Below are 23,140 nucleotides of genomic sequence, written 5' to 3'. Positions count from 1 at the left end.
CATTGTTTCTTCATTATTATTTAAGAACTATCAAAATGACTTCAAAATAATTGCCTACAAACACAAACAGACGGTATTATAAGTTGTGCATATCTTTATTGACTCAAAATATAGCACCCCCCTCCATGAATATAAACGGTATGAACTGTAGTGTAGGCCTATCCCATGAACTGTGTCCACAAGTGTTGATTCGTGTATTATAGCACGTGATTTACATCGTTATATCTATGCATTTATGCACTGTATGTGGTGATGCTGTGCTGTTGAGTTTGAGATGCAACAAGACAACTTTACGAAAAGGGTTACAATAAAATAATTATTATACACAATATTGTTGTAATAAAGACTAAGCATGGTAAAGAACCCACACAACCACATTCCATCTTTATTATTATCTGCCCTGGCCCATGCAGGCGTAGGTCTACCGTTCATCTCTCCCTCCACCCAACCAAGCCCTCCTGCAGGTCAATAAATCTCTATTACTACATTGACATCTTAAAACAACCTAGCACATTCTGGCTTTACACAAAAACATATTTACAGAGATAAATTAAATAAATAACAGCAATTGAGCATATAACTTTGAAATCCAACCTCTTCATTTCTCCCATGCTCCTTCTCACATCTTCAGAGTAATAAGACTTGTTGACTTATTATCATAATAACCAAGACCAATACTTCAATACTCAACAGTATTCCTGCTTTTGCAGAGCCTCCACCTCTTAATGTTAAGAAGGTCCTTTATTACATTGTCCACCATCATTTGAAGGGATATTATTAGCTCTCTGCTGTTGCCTAATGTAATAGAATACTGTGAGCACACAGACAGCAAAGGGGAGTGAAACCTCAATGTAAATGTGTCAATAATGTTAATAGGAAGTGTTGTAGGACCAAAATGTCCTTGTTTAACGCTTGGTTAAAATCTACTCATAATTATTCCTAAACAGCGAAGACGTTAAGAGAAAATGGGTGACAGTCCATCTCTCTAAGTCTCCTACCATCCCCTTCCTCCTGACTTGCGGTCGGTCCTTGGCTTGCTGAAACCAAGAGTACGAAAAACAAACAGTAAGACAATAAGACATTGACATATACAGACTATATGCAACCCCACCTCTATAAGCAACTCTGATTCAAACACTTTCACATTCATTCACTTTTTTCCTATTCATCCTTTCCCCCCCATTCCTGAACAATGTTGTTCCACATCTCTTCCTACCTCTCTCTCTGCATATCTTCCATTTCCCCCAAATTCCTCTTGACAGATCTTCTTGCCGACTACTTGACCCTCTGTAATATTCCCAGATATTATTATTATAAACACACACCTTAGCTTGAAATGTAGCTGTCATAAATTGGACATTCAACGTGAGACAAACGGTTTCAACTGTGTGTGTGTGTGTGTGTTTTAACCAACACATTTGCCCATACAACACCACCTCAGCAATGAAAACAGCTAGAATAATCAGAATATGTCCATTTTGTACTGACATGTTTTTTTGGGCATTGAGCTTCTGAGAGACGTGTATGGTCCCACGGATCACATAGCCAGCATAATGAGAGTGAACCAGGACTCATTCACCAGCCGAGGCAAAGGTCTCACAAGCCTGGGAAGCAAGGCTAGGCCAAGAGAGTGTCTTTCACTTGTCAATCCTTCATCTTTCCATATTTTCTCCCAGTTAACTACAGTCATATTGGACAGGCGTTCACTTGTCACATCCATTGGAACTTCCTCTCCTTTTATTCTCTTCTGTCTTCATTCTTTAATCCGTCTTCAGTGTCGTTGACCCACTCATGTTTTTTAATCCAACAATTTCAAAAGTAATTGAGTAGGTATTTGATACCCTGCTTCCATGGCTGCAAAAAATAGTAATATATTTACTGTTTTTACTTCCCTTTTTACACACATTTGCAACAAATTTAATTCAATTAAGCATAAGCATACTTAGGGGCAAATCCAAACTTGAGAGCTGTGTATGTAACTCACTAACAAGAGTAGCGGGCCTGTCTGGAAAAGACGGTAAACTAGAACATGGCGCTTGCAATGCCAAGTGTCGTGGGTTCGATTCCTGCTGGGACCACCCATACATAAAGTGTATGCATGTATGACTAAGTTGCTTTGTATAAAAGTGTCTGCTCAATGGCATATATTATGATTATATATATATATATATATATATATATATATTATAATTATATATATTATTATTATACTGTATATTATGAGTATATACATTATTATTACACACACAGATAGACGGGTTGGCTAACAACGTCACGAAAATGATGTGAGCGCATTGATGGGGCCGGAAGCCGTGGTATGTTGTGATTCTGAACGATCAGATAGCTAGCAACAATGACAAGAAGCTGCCATGTGGCAAATAATAGGTGACTTGTTTCAGCTTGTTTTATCTTGTTCTTTATACCATGTCTTGTTTTGAGGTGTTTTGACTCATTTCATATCTATGCTAATATCGTTAAAATATGCTAGCTAGCTAACCAACAACTGTAACGATGTATTTGAGAGACAACAAGTGCTCATTATGCAAATGAGTTTGTTTTCAATAAACGTTGGAGACTAAATATAATTGACATGTCTCCAATCTAAGCCAACCCCGTTTGTTGTGCCCCATAGTTGCGCTCAAGTCGGTTTTGTTGCTAAACAACCAACCCGTCTATATTCTATTATATACAATCAGTCATTGATGTTACAGGTTAGGGTTGGTCCATAGTTGACTGAGTGTTGTCTGACGGGTCCTTACCTGCCAGTCCAGAGGGCCTGAGGAGCAGCTCACTTCCCCAGGTGTTCAAATGGCACACTGACCTGAAGAAGAGGAGAGGGGGTTAACAGATATATTAGGGTTCGTATAAGGTGCAGCGCATTCAACAGACATACTATACATACACAGACAGACAAACTTCAATCACTTTTAGCAAGGGGAGCAGTGGGGTTCAGGGGAGCAGAGCGAGAGAGAGCTATACAATGATAGGTAGCTGACCTGTGATGTGGCGATGCGTGATTGGCCCATCTGTGCAGTGAGGTCAGAGGAGGAGATGTTGGCGGGGGCACCGCGGTGGAGCCTCATGGCCACCTTCCTCTCTCTCTCCGCACGGGACACAGCCTGCGGGGACCGGTTCCCTACACACACATCATTGGTGAAATGGAATCTAGTGCTGGGCTGGAACAAAAGCCTGCACATCCTGGACTTTCCTCATAGTTTCCTCAGTTTCCTCAGCTGAGTCCAAACACAACAGATTGTTTAAGAGACTAATGGGGAACTAGAGGGCTACAAACTGGAGTCATGAATTCAGAAAGTGGTTTAGTTTACACACCCTCCCCTCCCTCATGTTTACACAGTCTACCTTATGAAGCAAGTAAAAACCTTCCACACTCGTAGTATTCCTAAGTAATTGGGGCATAGACCTGTATATACTCACTAGTAGAAAAAGAGAAGGTCCGGACTCTTAGAATTTTAAAGTACAAATGAAAATAATGTTTTAGTCCAAATGGAATAACATTTGTCTTTGTTATTTCGCCTTCAATCTAAGAATGCAGACCTTTTTCTACTACTGTCTGCCTCATGACTCACCCTACTGGGACTCCTCTGGAGGCAGGGTTACTGTCTGCCTCATGACTCACCCTACTGGGACTCCTCTGGAGGCAGGGTTACTGTCTGCCTCATGACTCACCTGACTGTGGGACTCCTCTGGAGGCAGGGTTACTGTCTGCCTCATGACTCACTTGACTGTGGGACTCCTCTGGAGGCAGGGTTACTGTCTGCCTCATGACTCACCTGACTGTGGGACTCCTCTGGAGGCAGGGTTACTGTCTGCCTCATGACTCACCTGACTGTGGGACTCCTCTGGAGGCAGGGTTACTGTCTGCCTCATGACTCACCTGACTGTGGGACTCCTCTGGAGGCAGGGTTAGAAGCTGCTGCATTGGGGCCATTTCGGATCCTGTCTACGCCCCCCGGGGGGTTACTGCCCAGGGGTAGGGCACGGGGTGCCCTAGGTCCCCCTCCGATCCTCTCATCCGCCTCTCTCCTCTCCCGCTCCCCATCCTCGGCTGTCCTGCTGGCCCCCTGAAGCAGAAAGATGAACATGCAAGTTAGGAAAGGTGGCAGGGTTTCAAAATTAACCATGTTTATAATCAACTGTGTTAATGTAATATAGAACTCATGTGTAATTGCATTTGAAATGAGTGGAAATTGAATGAAAAATAAGGACAAAATAGATAAATGGTTATTAAATGATTAATAGACGTGCAATAATTGTTCATAGGGATGCAGTCAGTTTCAGACTGAAATAGGTTCCGGTACTCATTTTGGGTGCTGGAACTGTTTATATTCAGGTGCAGGAGCTCCACAATATGTTTTATTTAATATTCTATAAGAGGAACAGGAGCTCCAGCAGTAGAACATTTGAGGTGCCGGTACTCAGCTCCAGTGAGCACCTGCCCAAGTCACGCACTGGATGCAGTACTCACAAACTTGAGCATGTTCCAGTCAAAGACGTAGTCGTAGGAGAAGCCCTGTCTGTGGAACAAGTTTCTGAACAGTTGTCTCAAGTATGAGTAGTCTGGCTTGTCATCGAACCGCAGAGAGCGACAGAAGTTCAGGTAGGTGGAGAACTCAGCTGTGGATACAGTGGGCCACAGAGGGTCACCAAAGACTTAGGTCAAATACACATTAGCTGTGTTCAAATACCCATACTAACATACTGTATACTACATAATATTAGTTCATTTTAGTATACTGTAAACAAACGGTATCCTTTCAGTTGAGTGTACTAGCGCTTCGCCTGTCTACCGGAAGTTGATGCTGTTGCTATGCAACCTCTTGCTAGCTTGTTAGCATAACAAATTACTAGCTAGACATCAGGTGTGTTTGTAAATTCAATCTGGAGAGCCAGAGGGCGCTCTGGGCATTCGGAAATTCAGAGCGTTGTCAGATTGTCCGTTCATAAATTCAGAGCGTTTCGCTCTCGGAGCGTTCAGAGCGCACACACTGGACGGTCTGGGTGAGGAGTAGGGTTGATCCGAGCATTCTGACCTCACAACACAACGGCAGTCAAGCTAACTGGCTAAGTTGCTAGCTACTTCCAGAGAAAAACAGCTCACTCTGACCATTTTACTCGCTCTAGCAGAGCTGGTTAGGCTGTTTTCATGTTATCCAGAACGTTGGTGACTAACTGTGCTGCTGGCAACAATTTTATTACACTTTTTTGCCAACGTTTACTGACACCGGCCACATTCAACGGTGTTGAGCATTAGGAAATTCATCAGTTATTCTGCGCTCAGCCTCTGGCAGTCAGACGAGAGTGCTCTGAAATCGGAGTAGATAGCTAAGCTTAGTTAGCTAAACTATGAATGACGTGAATAATCAAGTCAATAAACGTTGGGTAGTTAGATAGCATAAAGTAAATATACTGGCAAGTTCGATGTACTAGTAGCCAACTACAGTAGCTAGCTAACATACCTGGTACATACTGCTGTAATGATATGCTGTGTGGTTCGTAAGGATAGCGTAGCTAACAAATTGTTAGTCAACATAACATGTAATGTAATTTATTTGAAAATTCATTACATTGCGCAACATTTTTATAATTAGTTAAAGCAACACATTTGTATATGCTCTCGTTGCACTTCGGCTGAATATTTTCTGCCATTATTTTCAAAACTGAAATCTTTTTGAAGCCATACTATGACCAATTTGCGTACTATATACTCAATTTATGTCATAAACAGTACGGTTTGTATGAGTATTCAAACACAGCTATTGATTTAGCTTGGTGTTAAAAGACTACTTGAAGTGAGTTAACTAAACTAACACACTCATAGTTAGTGTTGTAAACCCAGGATAAAGAAACCCTATATATCAGAGATCAGACTTCAGCTACTCACAGGGGTATCCCTTACAGAGCACCTCAATAGGGGTGGACATCTTCTTCTCGCTGATGCGTTCGTACTTCTGCCTCTTGGTGGCGGCCTTGAGGCCCTGCCAGGGCAGAGAGCCCAGGTTGAAGTACATCAGGACATAACCAAGAGACTCCAGATCATCACGACGAGACTGTTCTGCAGAGGGACAGAGGAGTGAGAGGAGACACACTATAGTGATCTTATTTCAAACAAAACAAAACCATATGAATGCTTGTAGAGGAGAATAGAAGAGAGAGGAGCGGCCAGGAGAAGAGGACAGGAGAATAGAAGAGAGAGAAGAGGACAGGAAAAGGGAGGAGGGAGAAGAGGACAGGAGAATAGGAGAGAGAAGAGGACAGGAGAAGAGAGGAGGGAGAAGAGGACAGGAGAAGAGAGGAGGGAGAAGAGGACAGGAGAATAGAAGAGAGAGAAGAGGACAGGAGAATAGAAGGGAGGAGGGGAGAACAGAAGAGAGGACAGGAGAATAGAAGAGAGGACAAATAGGAGAGGACAGGAGAATAGAAGAGAGGAGCGGACAGGAGAATAGAAGAGAGAGGACAGGAGAAGAGAGGAGAGGACAGGAGTACAGAGAGAAGATGACAGGAGTAGAGAGGAGAATAGGAGAGAGGACAAGAGAATAGAAGATAGAGGAGAAGCCAGGAGAATAGAGGAGAGAGGAGAGGACATGAGAATAGAGGAGAGGACATGAGAATAGAGGAGAGGACAGGAGAGGACAGGAGAATAGAGGAGAGGACATGAGAATAGAGGAGAGGACAGGAGAGGACAGGAGAATAGAGGAGAGGACATGAGAATAGAGGAGAGGACAGGAGAATAGAGGAGTGAGGAGAGGACAGGAGAATAGAGGACATGAGAATAGAGAATAGAGGAGGACATGAGAAGACAGGAGAATAGAAGAGTGGAGAGGAGAGGCCAGGAGAGAGGAGAGGCCAGGAGAATAGAGGAGAGGAGAGGCCAGGAGAACAGAAGAGAGAGGAGAGGAGAGGCCAGGAGAACAGAAGAGAGAGGAGAGGAGAGGCCAGGAGAACAGAAGAGAGAGGAGAGGAGAACAGAAGAGAGAGGAGAGGAGAACAGAAGAGAGACGAGAGGAGAACAGAAGAGAGACGAGAGGAGAACAGAAGAGAGACGAGAGGAGAACAGAAGAGAGAGGAGAACAGAAGAGAGAGGAGAACAGAAGAGAGAGGAGAACAGAAGAGAGAGGAGAAGACCGGAAAATAGAGGAGAGAAGAAAGGAAAAGATAGAAAAGAAGAGGGGAGTGAGGGAGGAAGGAGGAAGAGAGAGGAGATATAGAAGGGGCAATACTGGTGAGAGTCCTACTACAGTAGTTCTGAGAATCCAGCCATGACTACACAGCCTACAAAGGGACAAACACACAACATTGCAAGTAGTACTGTACCTATCCCCAGATGTGTGTTGATGGATGCGTAGCGCGCGGTGCCGGTCAGGTTTTTGTTCTCGCGGTAGGGGATGTGCTGGTGTGTGCGGGCGTCGCGGTACTTCTTGGCCAGGCCAAAGTCGATAATGTACACCAGGTTGCCCTTCTTACCCAGGCCCATCAGGAAGTTGTCAGGCTTCACATCTCTGTGGATGAAGTTCTTAGAGTGGATGTACTCAATCCGGCTGATCTGGAGGAGAAGAGAGGAGGGGAGAAAGTGGGGAGGGGAAGGAGAGAGGAAATGTTGACTATCATCAGTTCTTGATTAAATCCACTAACGTTATACACTGAGTGTACAAAACATTAAGAACACTGCTCTTTCCATGACATAGACTGACCAGGTGAATCCAGGTCAAAGCTATGATCCCTTATTGATGTCACTTGTTAAATCCACTTCAATCAGTGTAGATGAAGGGGAGGAGACAGGTTAAAGAAGGATTTATAAGCCTTGAGACAATTGAGACATGGATTGTGTATGTGTGCCATTCAGAGGGTGAATGGGTAAGACAAAAGACTTAGGTGCTTTTGAACAGGGTACAGTAGTAGGTGCCAGGCGCACCCGGTTTGAGTGGGTCAAGAACGGCAATGTTGCTGGGTTTTTGATGCTAAACAGTTTCCCGTGTGTATCAAGAAGGGTCAACCACCCAAAGGACATCCAGCCAACTTGCCACAACCGTGGGAAGCCTTGGCATCAACATGGGCCAGCATCCCTGTAGAGGCTGTTCTGAGGGCAAAAGGGGATGCAACTTAATATTAGGAATATGTACCTAATGTTTTGTACACTCAGTGTATAATGAAGGGGTATCCTTTGAAAATGCCACCACAATAAAGCTTACAGATTAACCTATAAACCATATGATATGATAACAAGGTGGAGGAGGAGGTGGAAAATGCCTTTCCTGAACTAACACTCACACTTGGCTTTTCCCCTCTAACTAGCTCTAACCTTGTTGATAACTACTTCATTGAGAAATAATGTACTTACTGTGACTGTGATGTGGTTGTCCCACCTAGCTATCCTACTAACTGAAAGCCGCTCTGGATAAGAGCGTCTGCTAAATGACTAAAATTTAAATGTGATGAGGAGGAGGAGGTGGTGTGCTGTACCATCTGGTCAGCCAGCAGCAGGACAGTCTTGAGGCTGAACTTGCGGGAACAGAAGTTGAACAGGTCCTCCAGACTGGGGCCTAGCAGCTCCATCACCATCACGTTGTAGTCTCCCTCTGCTCCACACCACTTTATGGACGGGATGCCCACTGTAGGGAAAGGAAGGAGAGAGAGAGTGATTTATAAGGATGCCCACTGTAGGGAAAGGAAGGAGAGAGAGAGTGATTTATAAGGATGCCCACTGTAGGGAAAGGAAGGAGAGAGAGAGCGATTTATAAGGATGCCCACTGTAGGGAAAGGAAGGGAGAGAGTGATTTATAAGGATGCCCACTGTAGGGAAAGGAAGGGAGAGAGTGATTTATAAGGATGCCCACTGTAGGGAAAGGAAGGGAGAGAGTGATTTATAAGGATGCCCACTGTAGGGAAAGGAAGGGAGAGTGTGATTTACAGTGCATTCGGGAAGTATTCAGACCACTTGAGTTTTTGCACATTTTGTTACGTTACAGCCTTATTCTAAAATTAATTTAATTGTTTAACCCCCTCAATCTACACACAATACCCCATAATGACAAAGCAAAAACAGGTTTAGACATTTTTGTAAATTTATTTTAAAAAGATAATTGCATACAGTTGAAGTGGGAAGTTTACATACACTTAGGTTGGAGTCATTAAAACTCGTTTTTCAACCACTCCACAAATGTCTTGTTAACAAACTATAGTTTTGGCAAGTCAGTTAGGACATCTACTTTGTGAACGGCACAAGTCATTTTTCCAACAATTGTTTACAGACAGACAGATTATTTCACTGTATCACAATTCCAGTGGGTCAGAACTTTACATACACTAAGTTGACTGTGCCTTTAAACAGCTTGGAAAATTCCAGAAAAGTATGTCATGGCTTTAGAAGCTTCAGATAGGCTAATTGACATCATTTGAATCAATTGGAGGTGCACATGTGGATGTATTTCAAGGCCTACCTTCAAACTCAGTGCCTCTTTGCTTGACATCATGGGAAAATCTAAAGAAATCAGCCAAGACCTCAGAAAAAATGTTGTAGACCTCCACAAGTCTGGTTCATCCTTGGGAGCAATTTCCAAACGCCTGAAGGTACCAAGTTCATCTATACAAACAATAGTACGCAAGTATAAACACCATGGGACCACATAGCCGTCACACCGCTCAGGAAGGAGACGCGTTCTGTCTCCTAGAGATGAACGTACTTTGGTGTGAAAAGTACAAATCAATCCCAGAAAAACAGCAAAGGACCTTGTGAAGATGCTGGAGGAAACAGGTACAAAAGTATCTATATCCACAGTAAAACGAGTCCTATATCAATATAACCTGAAAGGCCGCTCAGCAAGGAAGAAGCCACTGCTCCAAAACCGCCATAAAAAAAAAGCCAGAATATGGTTTGCAACTGCACATGGGGACAAAGATCGTACTTTTTGGAGAAATGTCTTCTGGTCTGATGAAAAAAAAATAGAACTGTTTGGCCATAATGACCATCGTTATGTTTGGAGGAAAAAGGGGGAGGCTTGCAAGCCGAAGAACACCATCCCAACCGTGAAGCCATGGGTGGCAGCATCATGTTGTGGGGATGCTTTTCTGCAGGAGAGACTGGTGTGCTTCACAAAATAGATGGCATCACGAGGAAGGAAAATTATGTGGATATATTGAAGCAACATCTCAAGACATCAGTCAGGAAGTTAGAGCTTGGTCGCAAATGGGTCTTCCAAATGGACAATGACCCCAAGCATACTTCCAAAGTTGTGGCAAAATGGCTTAAGGACAACAAAGTCAAGGTATTGGAGTGGCCATCACAAAGTCATGACCTCAATCCTATAGAAGATTTGTGGGCACAACTGAAAAAGTGTGAGCGAGCAAGAAGGCCTACAAACCTGACTCAGTTACACCAGCTCTGTCAGGAGGAATGGGCCAAAATTCACCCAACTTACTGTGGGAAGCTTGTGGAAGGCTACCCGAAACATTTGACCCAAGTTAAACAATTTAAACGCAATGCTACCAAATACTAATTGAGTGTATGTAAACTTCTGACCCACTTGGACTGTGATGAAAAAAATAACAGCTGAAATAAATCATTCTCTCTACTATTATTCTGACATTTCACATTCTTAAAATAAAGTGGTGATCCTAACTGACCTAAAACAGGGAATTTTTACTAGGATTAAATGTCAGGAATTGTGAAAAACTGAGTTTAAATGTATTCGGCTAAGGTGTATGTAAACTTCCGACTAAGTATTTCAGACCTTTTACTCAGTACTTTGTTGAAGCACCTTTGGCAGCGATTACATGCTTTTTGGGGTATGACGCTACAAGCTTGGCACACCTGTATTTGTGGAGTTTCTACCATTCTTCTCTGTAGATCCTTTCAAGCTCTGTCAGATTGGATGGGGAGTGTCGCTGCACAGCTATTTTCAGGTCTCTCCAGAGATTATTGATTGGGTTCAAGTCTGGGATCTGGCTGGGCCACTCGAGGACATTCAGAGACTTGTCAGGAAGCCACTCCTGCGTTGTCTTGGCTGTGTGCTTAGGGTCGTTGTCCTGTTGAAAGGTGAACCTTCACCCCAGTCTGAGGTCTTGAGCACTCTGGAGCAGGTTTTCATTAAGGATCTCTGTACTTTACTTCGTTCATCTTTCCCTCTATCTTGACTAGTCTCCCAGTCCCTGCTGCTGAAAAACATCCCCACAGCATGATGCAGCCACCACCATGCTTCTCCGTAGGGATGGTGCCAGGTTTCCTCCAGACATGATGCTTTGCATTCAGGCCAAAGAGTTCAATCTTGGTTTCATCAGATCAGATAATCTTGTTTCTCATAGTCTGAGAGTCCTTTAGATTCCTTTTGGCAAACTTCAAGTGGGCTGTCATGTGCCTTTTACTGAGGAGTGGCTTCTGTCTGGCCACTCTACCATAAAGGCCTGATTGGTGGAGTGCTGCAGAGATGGTTGTCCTTCTGGAAGGTTCTCCCATCTCCACAGAGGAATTCTGGAGCTCTGTCAGAGTGACAATTGGGTTCTTGGTCACCTCCCTGACCAAGGCCCTTCTCTCCCGATTGCTCAGTTTGGCCGGGCAGCCAGCTCTAGGAAGTGTCTTGGTGGTTCCAAACTTCTTACATTTAAGAATGATGGAGGCCACTGTGTTCTTGGGGACCTTCAATGCTGCAGAAATGTTTTGGTACCCTTCCCCAGATCTGTGCCTCAACACAATTCTGTCTCGAAGCTCTACGGACAATTCCTTTGACCTCATGGCTTGTTTTTTTCTCTGACATGCACTGTCAACTGTGGGACCTTATGTAGACAGGTGTGTGCCTTTCCAAATCAATTGAATTTACCACAGGTGTACTCCAATCAAGTTGTAGAAACATCTCAAGGATGATCAATGGAAACAGGATGCACCTGAGCTCAATTTCGAGTCTCATAGCAAAGGGTCTGAATGCTTATGTAAACAAGGTATTTCTGTTTTTTATTTGAAATAAATTCGCAAAATTTTCTAAAAACCTGTTTTCACTTTGTCATTATGAGGTATTATGTGTAGATGGTTGATGGAAAACATGTATTTAATACATTTTAGAACAGGGCTGTAACGTAACAAAATGAGGAAAAAGTCAAGGGCTCTGAATACTTCCCGAATGCACTGTATAAGCTAATGTGACTGACCGGGGTTTGATCCCAGGTCCTACGTGTCACAAAATGGAGTTAGCCCTCTAAGCTAAAGCCTAGGCATTAGCTTGAAAAACCAACACAAGTCTTCAGGTTAGGGTTTCCCCAACACAGTCGCCCCCCCCCCACCCCCACCCCTGACCACACCCTCTTGTCCTAATCTTCTCTCACCTCCTCCCTGCATCATTTTGTAGAACTTGCTCTCGATGTGGAGTTGTGGGTGTTTGGTCTTCACACATTCCAGCTTAATGGCCACCTCCTCACCCGTGGCGATGTTAACGCCTGACAGAGACACAGGAAGTGACACATACCATGACCACCTTTTTGATGATGCAATCACCCTGGCCTACTCTGACACAATATTTTATTTTTATGCCCAGCTTTGATGTGTTCAATGATGAAATGTGTTGGGACAGAATTTAACGTTTGTATGGAAGGCAGTCCATCCTGGAGTATGTTAATTTAGAGGTTTGTGAGAATAAGTCGTTTGAGCTCTATTAAAATGAAGGTCTTACCCAGGTAAATGTCTCCAAAAGAGCCGCTCCCTATCTTCCTGCCAAGGCGGTACTTGTTTCCCACTCTCAGCTCCATGGTTCCTGCTTGTCTTCACAATTCACTGAGGGGGCAGACATACAGGAGGACACACGAACTGTCATCAATCAAACTGTAGATCGATATAGCAGAAGGAAAATGTGACGCAGCCCAGTTCCACCACAATCTCAAAGGGCTCCAACTCAAATAAGATGTTACAAAAGGGAGAATTGGTTAGAAAATGAGAGCTGGGACAAGAGATGGCCCAAAATGAAGACAGCGTCTGGGATGGAAAAAGGAGAAAACATTATTTACGCCAAAATAGTGGGAGTGGGAAAAAAAGTGTGGTTAAAATGTTGATTTAAAAAAAAGTTTCTTATTTCTTAGAAGAAAGTTGGGTGATTTACCTATGGATTTGAAGGATCATGAGTTGGGAAGAGGGAAAATGCAGGAGAAAACTCAGTGTGAATGTGACTTCATTAATTCAGCACTTTGAACAAGCCCCCATCTCACACACTCCATCTCACCTCAAAGGAAACCAGTATATACACAAACAATTAGCATAGCCTAATAATCTCAGTCCCCAAAGAAACTAAGTGAAATACATTTTCTTCCATCACAATACAGGGAGAAGTTTACTATGGAAAATGGCTGTGGTGGTGTTTAAATACATACACAGAGAAGGCACACTGATGATAAAGACTGCAATTAAACACATTTACCATTGCTATTTATGCTTTGTAAGGGCAGTGCACTCAAGATGCACCACTGGTGTCTTATCTGTAAAGGTTGTGATTTGTCACAGATGAACACTAAACAGATTAGTACAGATGAACTAATATAGTTCCATTGTATTCTATTCTACTATTCCACAGTCATACATACTGGTCGCGGATGAGATAAATCCTAACATCTATAGATGATTACATTTACATTTAAGACATTTAGCAGACGCTCTTATCCAGAGCGACTTACAAATTGGTGCATTCACCTTATAATATCCAGTGGAACAACCACTTTACAATAGTGCATCTAAATCTTAATGGGGGGGGGGGGGGGGTTAGAAGGATTACTTTATCCAGATGATGAAGATGAAGCAAGGTAATGATAGATGACACAAATGTTGGATTTTAATTTGAGCCAGTTTGTTACAGCAGGAAAATAATCCTGCAGCAAGAGTAAAAATGTGAATTATCATGTGTATTATAATTAACGGACATTGTCGTAGGGGTTGGTGTATTTTCGTAAAGGAAAATCAAGTCTGAAATGTCAAACTTCAGAAGCCTTTTTAAACCACAAATATACTATAAGTTTAGAATTTCCTGCATTGCAGGAAAGTTCTCCTGCAAAAGTGTGATCAAATTAAGATCCTACATTTGTAGGATCTACATGCAATCCCTTATAATCTTACCATGATCATTTTACACTGTAAAACCAATTTAAGGTCAAACACATGTTCATGAATGCACAAGTCAGTCAACGGTAAGTTGCCTAGCCTACAAGCCTATTACAAAATGTAGCCCTATTGTTGTTGCAAGGTTGTAGCGCTGCTCCGTAGCAAGATGCCAGGGGCAACAACGTAATTTACTGCAGATCTAACAGAGTAAACCAGACCTGGGAAGCTAGATGAAACCTATCCAAAAAGTATAATTCATATAATTAGGGCTACATTAGAAACATTCGCATTTAGGTTCAGTGTTTGTCAAAATATGCACAAAGCCGCACCCTTGGTTTGGGAAAACCTCGGGCGAGAAAAACTATTAACCTACCTTCTGATTCTGACTCGCCTGTTTAGGTCCCTGTACATACCCCAAGCACAATTACCCGATTTAGCAGTGGACCCGTGCCATTCCTCCCCTCCTCACCCGTTTGATCAAGCTCTTCAGGGACTGCTGCCTTCCTTCCACCGAGGTGCTGATCAGGACGTTATCATTCAAACAGCACCATGGACAGAGAAAGACGACCGCGGAGCTTTACAAACCATTCCTCACCGCCGTCCTGACCCAGATGTCAACGTCCCGCAGTATAGTCTGGCCTAGGCTGCACTGCGAATTACAGATATTTTGGTGTAAACTCAGAAATCCAGCTATCCCCCTCTCGCTCGCCTGTTATTACACCATTGACAATATCAATGATGTCATTCAGCACAGCATAAGAAAATGTCCGGATTGCCTTAAAGACACCGCGCATCACGCAGCTGTCACCTGGGTATTTTAGTAATTTAGCGGACGCTCTTATTTTACAGGAGAAATTAGGGTTAAGTGCCTTGCTGAAGGGCACATCGACCGATTTTTCACCTAGTCGGCACGGGATTCGAACCAGGTAACTTTATGTTTCTGGCTCAACACTTAAGCGCTGTTCCACTGTTGTGAATGTCGTGAGCTGGAGCACGTTCCAAGGCATGGTGTTCTCATTTAATTATTTATTGAACTAGGCAAGCCAATAGACTGCTTATGGTAAAAGTTTAGAGGCGCCACGGTAAAGTTTACATGATGTTCAGTCAAGGACAACAGGTCACTGAAGTAGTGGTGTGGTTCAAACCAATGACAACCAGACTTTAATACAACCTTTATTGTCTTGTTCTTGTTTGCTTAAATTAAAATGTCCTCCTTTGTAAAATCCCAAAAGAAACTAAAATAACCTGAACAGGAGTGATAAAGCCCGTCTTAATTTAAATTGATACACAAAACATTTTACAATTAGTAACTTTAACGTGTTTGCAAAACACTGCTCCAGCCCTGCTTGGTTTGGTAAGTTTTGGCATCTTAACATGGATGCCTTCAGTTGGTTGCTTCTTTAAAAAAAAAAAAAAAAATGATTATTGCAATTCAGACCAAAAAAAATGCTGCTAAAACCACAACTTAAGAGAAATATGCATTAGTGCCTATGTTGTTGAACTTCCAGCCACACACACACACACACACACACACACACACGCACAGAACACCTGATGTAAGCGGTCACACAAACATTTGCCTCCCTGAAAGGGAAAAGCATTTCAGACACACTTTATCACACACCATCACACACTTGTTAATCATGTTCTCGTTGCCAAAAGGAATTCACCACGGCAACGACACACACAGGGCGCGTTCCTCTGCTTAGACGTTGCTGATGCCTGACAGTTCTTACTCAAAATACCTATCCAGGCGTAGTATCAGCTAACCACTTCATGTTATAACAATTTGTCAGTTGATGACGTGGCAGGCAAACATTGGTTGTTGCGTCACCTCGTCTTAGCTGTGAAACGCACCCACAGACTCCTCCCATCATCATCATCTCGTCACTCCTCTCATGCACAGTTCCACAGGCAGGCAGGAGGGCACCTTGTACAGCTAGTAACAAGTGATCAGTCATCATCAGCATGTCATAAGAACCAACTTGATTGAGTAAGAAAACGTAACGAGGTCAGCATTTTGAAGTAAAAACTAAAAAGAGAGAAAGGACATCTTGGATTTTTCCACAATTTAACCAACATACAACAAGATACATTAGACATCATAGCAGTGACATAGCAGTGTGTAACTGGTGAGAAAGAGAGAGTCAGAAAGGGTTGGGCCAGGTAGGTAGGTACTGTAGGCCCGGTGCTGTGAAAACAAGTCATCCTGTAGGTTTGTGTAGTAGAGGGGTGTTGTAACGTTGTTGGTTTCTCTACAGGGCCTGAATGATAGGATCTCAGTATGCTCAGTGAGTTCTGCTTAATGGGTGAAGAGTCGTCATCCAGATGAGTGAGTCTAACGGATTCCACCTTGGTCTGTTCAAGTCTTGCTGTTGAAGTCTTCATTTAAGGGAAAAAGATGTATGTATGCATGTTGAGTAGTGTTGGCATGTCACGGTCTATTAATGACACAATGTGTGAGAGTTAACGTCAGAGGATCTGCATGTTTGTGACTAGTGTCATTTCATCTGTGTGTGTTTAAGTATGCATGTGTGTGTGAGAACATGTGTAAGTGCATGTTTATTCTGTGTGTACACACACACAGTATAAATACATTGATACTGTATTCGTGTGTGTGTGTGTGTGTGTAGGTTCATGTATTAGGTGTGGTCATTCAGATGGAATCAGCCCCTCCTCCTAGCAGGTCTCCAGGCAGCAGAGCAGCAGGACTCCCCATCTGGTGTGGATCCTCTATGGCAGGGGACCCCCACATACTACTGCTGGGGTACCCTCCACCCCCCATCCCTCCCCACAAACCCTGTCTGCTGGGCTCCACACCCCCAACCACCCCAGCACCGTTGCTGCTCCACTGGGCAAACATGCTCAGGCCGGGCCCCTGGGCAGGGGTAGTATCCAGGCAGCCTCCTGTAGTGTCCAAACTCTGCCAGCCAGAGCTGACCGGCCCCGAGCTGCCGCCTCCTCCAGGGGTAGAGCCCTCTCCTCCTCCTCTGGTTCTGTCTCGTTCCCTCTCTCCACTCCCTCCGCTGCTATTGGCCCCCACTGCACCTGTCCCTGTGGCCCCCCCCTGGCTTCCGCTGGCCCCTCCTCCCGCCTGGGAATGTGCAAAATAGCGAGCAACCTCTTCCTCGCTCACAAACTTGGCCAAGATGGTGGTATTGCCCAGGACACACCTGGAAAGAGAGGAGAGTGTAAGGAGTGATTTAATGTTGTTTTGTGTTCACTGGCTGTTATCTATTAGTCGTAACATTCTATTATAGTAACCCCCTCATTAAGTCCATGCAGGTTTTTCCCATTTCCTATGAATTACTGTATTCCTAGCCCACCAGACAGTCTGCATAGAATGTCATTGATTTTCAGTCTATGGTTGGTCCATCTATTGAATCAGTGTTTTCTTTCCACCAGCACATGGAATAGCCAGCCAAATCGAATTTAGAGTCCTCTGGTACATATTTTAGTGGCCTCTGGTACATTCTAATGCTAGATTGCGTTTCCAACCAGCAACTATCAGGACATAATGCTGGTCACATTTTCTTTTCATACTTTTAGAGGTTTCGATTCATCAGCTGTTATACAATATGATATAAAACACAGGGAAAGTACATTTTGACTGCACTGGGTCTTTAAAATAATCCTGTAAGTATGCTGACTACCACAGGCTTCAAGCTTCCTTTTAAGAGGCATTTTTTGTAATTCTGTTAAAACATTTTTTTTTAAATCCACCCCTTTTTAAGGACATCACTGGCGGCCAAACCCTCCCCTAACCCGGACGACGCTGGGCCAATTGTGCACCATCCCATGGGTCTCCCGGTCGCGGCCGGCTGCGACAGAGCCTGGACTCAAACCAGGATCTCTAGTGACACAGCTAGCAACTGCGAAGCAGTGGAAGAGGCATTTCCTAAGCTCTCCCCAATACAGGTATGACTGAAGAATGAAACAGGTGTTAATCATGGGCTTTGCTATACAGAAAGCAGCAGTCAACACTGATTAAATCAGTAGGCCTATGCTAATATCTTTGAAAATACCATCTAAGTATCATTAGCTTTTAAAACTATTAAATCAGTTCTCTTTTATCATATTTTGGACCAGAGTGAGGCTCTTTCTAGTCTACCAATGGTTCCTGCAGTGAGGAGGATTCACCATCCTCTTTGAATATTTTAATAATATATTTGCGGATAATCACAAAAAAAAAATAACTGCCGGTATGCAAATTAAGGGAGCCAAATGAACAGCTCTGTTAACGATTCTCTTACTTACTGACAAGTCACTCACTTTAACGTCACTGTCTGGCAAGTCCTGACAAACGAGATCTTTAGTTTCCTTGTCTGAATGAGATATCATGGACATATACTGTGCAATCGGAAAGTATTCAGACCCGTTGACTTTTTCCACATTTTGTAACGTTAGCCTTACTCTAAAATGGATTAAATCGAATTTTCCCTCTTCAATCTACACACAACACCCCCATAATGACAAAGCGAAAACAGTTTTTTAGAAATACCTTATTTACATAAGTACTCTGACACTTTGCTATGAGAACTGAAATTGAGCTCAGGTGCATACTGTTTCCATTGATAATCGTTGAGATGTTTCTACAACTTGGAGTCATCCTGTGGTAAATTCAATTGATTAGACATGATTTGGAAAGACACACACATGTCTACATAAGGTCCCACAGTTGACAGTGCATGTCAGAGCAAAAACCAAGCCATCAGGTCGAAGGAATTAACCTGAAAATAGCTGTGCAGCAACGCTTCCCATCCAACCTGAGAGCTTGAGAGGATCTGCAGAGAATGGGAGAAACTCCCCAAATACAGATGTGCCAAGCTTGTTGCATCATACCCAAGAAGACCCCAGGCTATAATTGCTGGCAAAGGTGCTTCAACAAAGTACTAAGTAAAGGGTCTGAATACTTTTGTAAATGTGTTTTCCATTTTATATAAATTAGCAAAAATTCCAACAAATCTTTGTTTCATCATTATGTGGTATTGTGTATAGATTGAGGGGGAAAAACAATTTAATCAATTTTATAATAAGGGTATAAAGTAACAAAATGTGGAAAAATCAAGGAGTCTTAATACTTTCCGAATGCACTGTATGAAAGACTTTATTCAGTCAATTCGACACCTTTTATAAACTAGTCAAGCTTGCTGTTTGTCAATCAAAGCACAGTAAATAGCCTAGGCACCACCAATCCGTGGCAGGGCCAGTTGGCCAAAAACCTAATAGCCCGAACAGAATTTTTACATGGTGTAGTTCTTAACTGCACTTGGGTCATGCAGGGCCTATAGCAGCGCTTCCAAAACTCAGTCCTCAGGACCCCAAGTTTTGGTGTGTGACCTAGCACTACACAGCTGATTAAAATAATCATCAAAGCTTTGACTATTTCAAATAGCTGTGTAGTGCTAGGTCACAAACCAAAACGTGCAGGGCAGAGCTTGGGGAAACGCTAGACTATAGGTTGGCATCCCTCGTTAATGTCAGACACTGCACGCTAAAGAAAATAAATGACTGTGCCAGAAAACAATAGGTAAGTGGATTTTGACTATATGGGACGTGCAAATTCATCCTCTCTCCCTCCTCGTGTAGAAACTCGACTGCAATCACAACACAAACCCAGGTACCGAGAGGCGGGACAGACAGCACTGTCAAACCAGCAGTGTTTCTCTGTCGTCGCTCACTTTGTGACTGACAGGCGCGCTTCCTATCAAAATATGGCTAGAAGATGCATGACGTTCCTTCTAGCGGGAGAGGGCTCAGCAGACTTTTTTCTGACTAGCGAACTGAAAAGTAGCCTAGTTAATTTAAGTGGGAAAAGTATGTGTGAAAAGGAGTCTCGGCAGTAAAAAAAACAGTGGAGCTGCTGCCCGTTCATCTACAGAACTACATCATGATTGACAGGCTAACAGGGGCTTACATGTGTAGTGCACTCTGTGCCTTCGCAGCTTCCTGTGGGGTGCTGTAGCGAATCAGAGCGCTGCCCTGGGTCAGGCCGAGGTGAAAGGTCAGCAGGGGGCCATGCTGCATACAGATGGTACGGAGGGTGGAGCCGTCGATCTGCAGGAGGGGACAACATGGAGGGACTGGGGTTAGGGATGACTTGTGCAGTAGAGGTGATATGTGCAAGAGAAGTGATGCTGTATGTGTGCACATGCGTGTGTGTTGTCCTGAGGAATGGTGTGTGTGTGTAGTCTTTATGAGGGATGGTGTGTGTGTGTGTGTGTACCTGTGGAGTGAGATTGCAGAGCACCAGCCAGCAGCTTCCTCTGGAGGTCCCCCCATCACTCCAAGCAGAGCCTATTAGCACCAAACCACACACGGGGATCAGTTCCACATAGTAGACAACCCCTACCTCTGTACCTGCGGCAGCCAGTTCTGGACCAATGAATGAGAAATAAGCCCTACTGTACTTTAAGCTTGGTGAATAAAATATAAATGGGCTCTGAGGCCTAACCACCTAGCTATGCAATTTCTCTGGGGCTCTGTCCCAAATGGCACCCTATTCCCTTTATAGTTCATTACTATTGACCAGGGCCAATAGGGAATAGGGTGCCATTAGGGATGTGGAATCAGATCAAGGCAACGGACATCTGGGTACATTTAATACTTCACCAGGCAGGACAGACCAGGGTTGAAAGTCTCAAACAACACCCTGTTATGACATTACCAGGGCCATATCTGGTTTCCTGGCTCCCGCTCGAGCTGCCCCAGCCACGGGCCTGCCACGGGCCGCGGGACGGCGAGGCCTGCTTCTGATTGGTGAGTCCCGGGGGTGGGCGTGGCAGCTGCTGGGACTGTTGGTTGCGATTGGTCTTCCACATCTTGTTGTGTCCAATGGGCTCAGGGGGCCAGCTGGTCTTGTACTCTGTGTACTTTGCTACGGGCAACAGGAAATTAACTAGTCAGACCTGGGTCTGACTAACAGCAGGATGAACACAGCCAGACTAAACTCAGACAGACAGTTGAAACTTGACACCCTGAACGACAACATTTGAGAGTAAATAAAAGGAAAAGCAGAGTGTATATTTCGAACCCCCGGAGAATGTTTAGGGTGTTTGTAAATTCACTGGAGTGCTAGTTATTCTGCGCTCTGGCACACTCAGAAGAGAGTGCTCTGAAATCAGAGTAGATAGCCAGAGTGAATTTACAGACGCACCCTAAGTGAACGTGATAGCTCTTTTTTGTGAAAGTCACCTTTGGACTTCATAACACATCCATAAAGCATACATAACACATTCATAGTGTTACTGAGTTTTCAGTCTGTTACCCGAGTTGTGTGCGTTGTTGAGGGGGCTGTCTGAGGCACTGTAGGGCCAGGCACCAGGTGAAGGCAGCAAGGTGTTCAGGGAGGGGTTGGCTTCTGGAACACAAACACAACAAGCTTAACTCATGAGGGCCATGGTGGCTCGTGGGTCTGCGTACCCACTTCCATACCCCCCACCCTGTGAGCAAAACATTTTAGCAACCCCCCTCGTGACAGCGAAGATAAAATATAAAATAGTTGAAGTTAATGTCATGCAATTCTGCACATTTTTCCACAGGGCATAGAGACAATTTAGCAGTTGTAAAGCAAATTTGTAAGTTGGAATAAGTAAAAAAAAGAAAAGTGAAATTGGTCCACGGACCAGCAGTTGTCCATCCATGATATAGTAAGATAGAGTATAATATTAACAACTTGATGTTTAACTGGTGCATGCATTGATGGATATGATTTCAGTGGTATACTAGTTTCTTTGACTTTGTGAGGACGAGGGCTGATGACAGCATACTTATGTAATGTGTTATTGTTACGTAATATGTCAGGTCAGCTGGTCTCTTAGCAACAGGTGCTCGGAAAGTGGACTTAGTCATAGATACAGTTGCAACTCTGCTTTAGTCTCGGTAGGTACCCGTGTTGTCTCTTAGCAACTGGTGCTCGGTGTCGTTGAGGCTAGACGGCCCAGGGATTCCCATCATGCTCCCTGGGGTCATGTAGGGGTCAGACTCTGGGTCGATGCTCTGGATCCCCTTCCAGGGCACGCCGGGCTGGAACTCTGACAAACAGAAATTCTTGATTTTTATTTCAAAACAAACAGATGAAGCCACCTCATCAACTTAACCCTGGTCCCAGAGAGCTACAGGGTGTTGCAGGCTTTTGTTCCAGCTCAACACTAACTGATCCAGGGGATTTGGTCAAATCAGGTGTGTTAGTGGTTGGATAGATCAAAATCCTGCAGATTCAGTTGGTATTTAGAATGGCCACGCACCAGGAGGCCAGCTGGACGTGCCCTGGGGCTTGGAGCCCATCTTGTTCCCAGGAGTACGGTGCCAGTTGTCCCTCTGGAGGGGCATGCCTAGCCCCTCCCCTCCCATCATGTCATACTGGGAGTATGGAGAGACCCCCCTTCTCATAGGGGTGGACATAGGACCTGAGAGGAAGAGGGGGATGGAAAGAGGGAGATGAGAAGACAATAAGAGAGCGATACAGAGGAGAGAGAGAGATGAAGAAAGAAGACAAAGCCAAATGGGTCAACAATCAACATATTCATGTTGGCATTTGCATTTTAGTCATTTAGCTCTTATCCAGATTGACTTACATGAGCAATTGGCGCTAAGTGCCTTGCTCAAGGGCACGTCAGCCTATTTTCCGTCTTCGGGATTCAAGCCAGCGACCTTTCAGTTACTGGAACAACGCTCTTAACCACTAGGCTATCTGCTGCCCCATGTCGTACTATAATTAATTCCGTAAACTCACTACAGTGTTAGGACTCGCTCTCTCTCACCGTTTTTGTTGAGGCTTTCAGGAGGGGAGGGGGCAGGAGAGTGACCCTCCATCATCCATTTGAAGCGGGACTGCTGCCCCCCCATGTCCTTCATCCCCCCTGGGCCTCCCATCACCGAGCCACCCATGTCCAGACCAGACAGGTTCACTCCTCCACCATAGCCTGAGAGGGAGGGGGACAGGTAGGGGTTAGAGCTGATGGCAGGGGGCCTGTATAATGACTCAATTACATGCAGAGAATCAGTCAGTATGCAATGAAAATCCTCAAGACGGTTTACACTGACAGTAAGCATTTG

General features: G+C 44.1%; 2 protein-coding genes across 6 annotated transcripts in view; both read right to left on the bottom strand.

Annotated features, from left to right (window-relative positions):
• Positions 1-76: 76 nt before the first annotated feature.
• Positions 77-15,106, bottom strand: LOC106609470 (casein kinase I). The gene is made up of 11 exons (XM_014208340.3): positions 14,553-15,106; positions 12,672-12,772; positions 12,328-12,438; positions 8,479-8,627; positions 7,333-7,561; positions 5,903-6,073; positions 4,487-4,635; positions 3,896-4,082; positions 2,997-3,136; positions 2,760-2,821; positions 77-1,854 (listed from the first exon to the last, which is right to left on the bottom strand). Exons 2-10 carry the CDS (start codon positions 12,745-12,747, stop codon positions 2,789-2,791), a joined length of 1,245 nt encoding a protein of 414 aa, XP_014063815.1. The 5' UTR covers positions 12,748-12,772; positions 14,553-15,106; the 3' UTR covers positions 77-1,854; positions 2,760-2,788.
• A 137-nt stretch (positions 15,107-15,243) lies between these two features.
• The window catches only part of LOC106609422 (trinucleotide repeat-containing gene 6B protein), a 52,555-nt gene continuing 44,658 nt past the window's right edge, over positions 15,244-23,140 (bottom strand). For all 5 annotated transcript variants that reach the window (XM_014208241.3, XM_014208257.3, XM_014208267.3 and 2 more), the window contains 8 exons: positions 22,846-23,007; positions 22,330-22,491; positions 21,973-22,116; positions 21,351-21,443; positions 20,751-20,960; positions 20,310-20,380; positions 20,001-20,140; positions 15,244-17,256 (listed from right to left, as the gene is read on the bottom strand). In XM_014208241.3, coding sequence (XP_014063716.3) covers positions 16,740-17,256; positions 20,001-20,140; positions 20,310-20,380; positions 20,751-20,960; positions 21,351-21,443; positions 21,973-22,116; positions 22,330-22,491; positions 22,846-23,007 — 1,499 coding nt within the window. In that variant the 3' untranslated portion in view covers positions 15,244-16,739. The remainder of the gene's footprint in view (positions 17,257-20,000; positions 20,141-20,309; positions 20,381-20,750; positions 20,961-21,350; positions 21,444-21,972; positions 22,117-22,329; positions 22,492-22,845; positions 23,008-23,140) is intronic.

The sequence above is a fragment of the Salmo salar genome, chromosome 01 (assembly GCF_965601325.2).
Source record: "Salmo salar chromosome 01, fSalSal1, whole genome shotgun sequence".
Lineage (NCBI taxonomy): Eukaryota > Metazoa > Chordata > Actinopteri > Salmoniformes > Salmonidae > Salmo > Salmo salar.
This window is presented reverse-complemented; position numbering and strand designations above follow the sequence as displayed.

Excerpts from the sequence above, each read along its gene's own strand:
- LOC106609470 (XM_014208340.3), bottom strand. The coding sequence starts at position 12,747 with ATGGAGCTGAGAGTGGGAAACAAGTACCGCCTTGGCAGGAAGATAGGG. Across the intron at positions 7,562-8,478 it reads TGCTGCTGGCTGACCAGATG|ATCAGCCGGATTGAGTACAT; the intron begins GTACAGCACACC and ends CTTCTCCTCCAG. Across the intron at positions 2,822-2,996 it reads CACGCATCGCCACATCACAG|GTCAGTGTGCCATTTGAACA; the intron begins GTCAGCTACCTA and ends CCTCTTCTTCAG.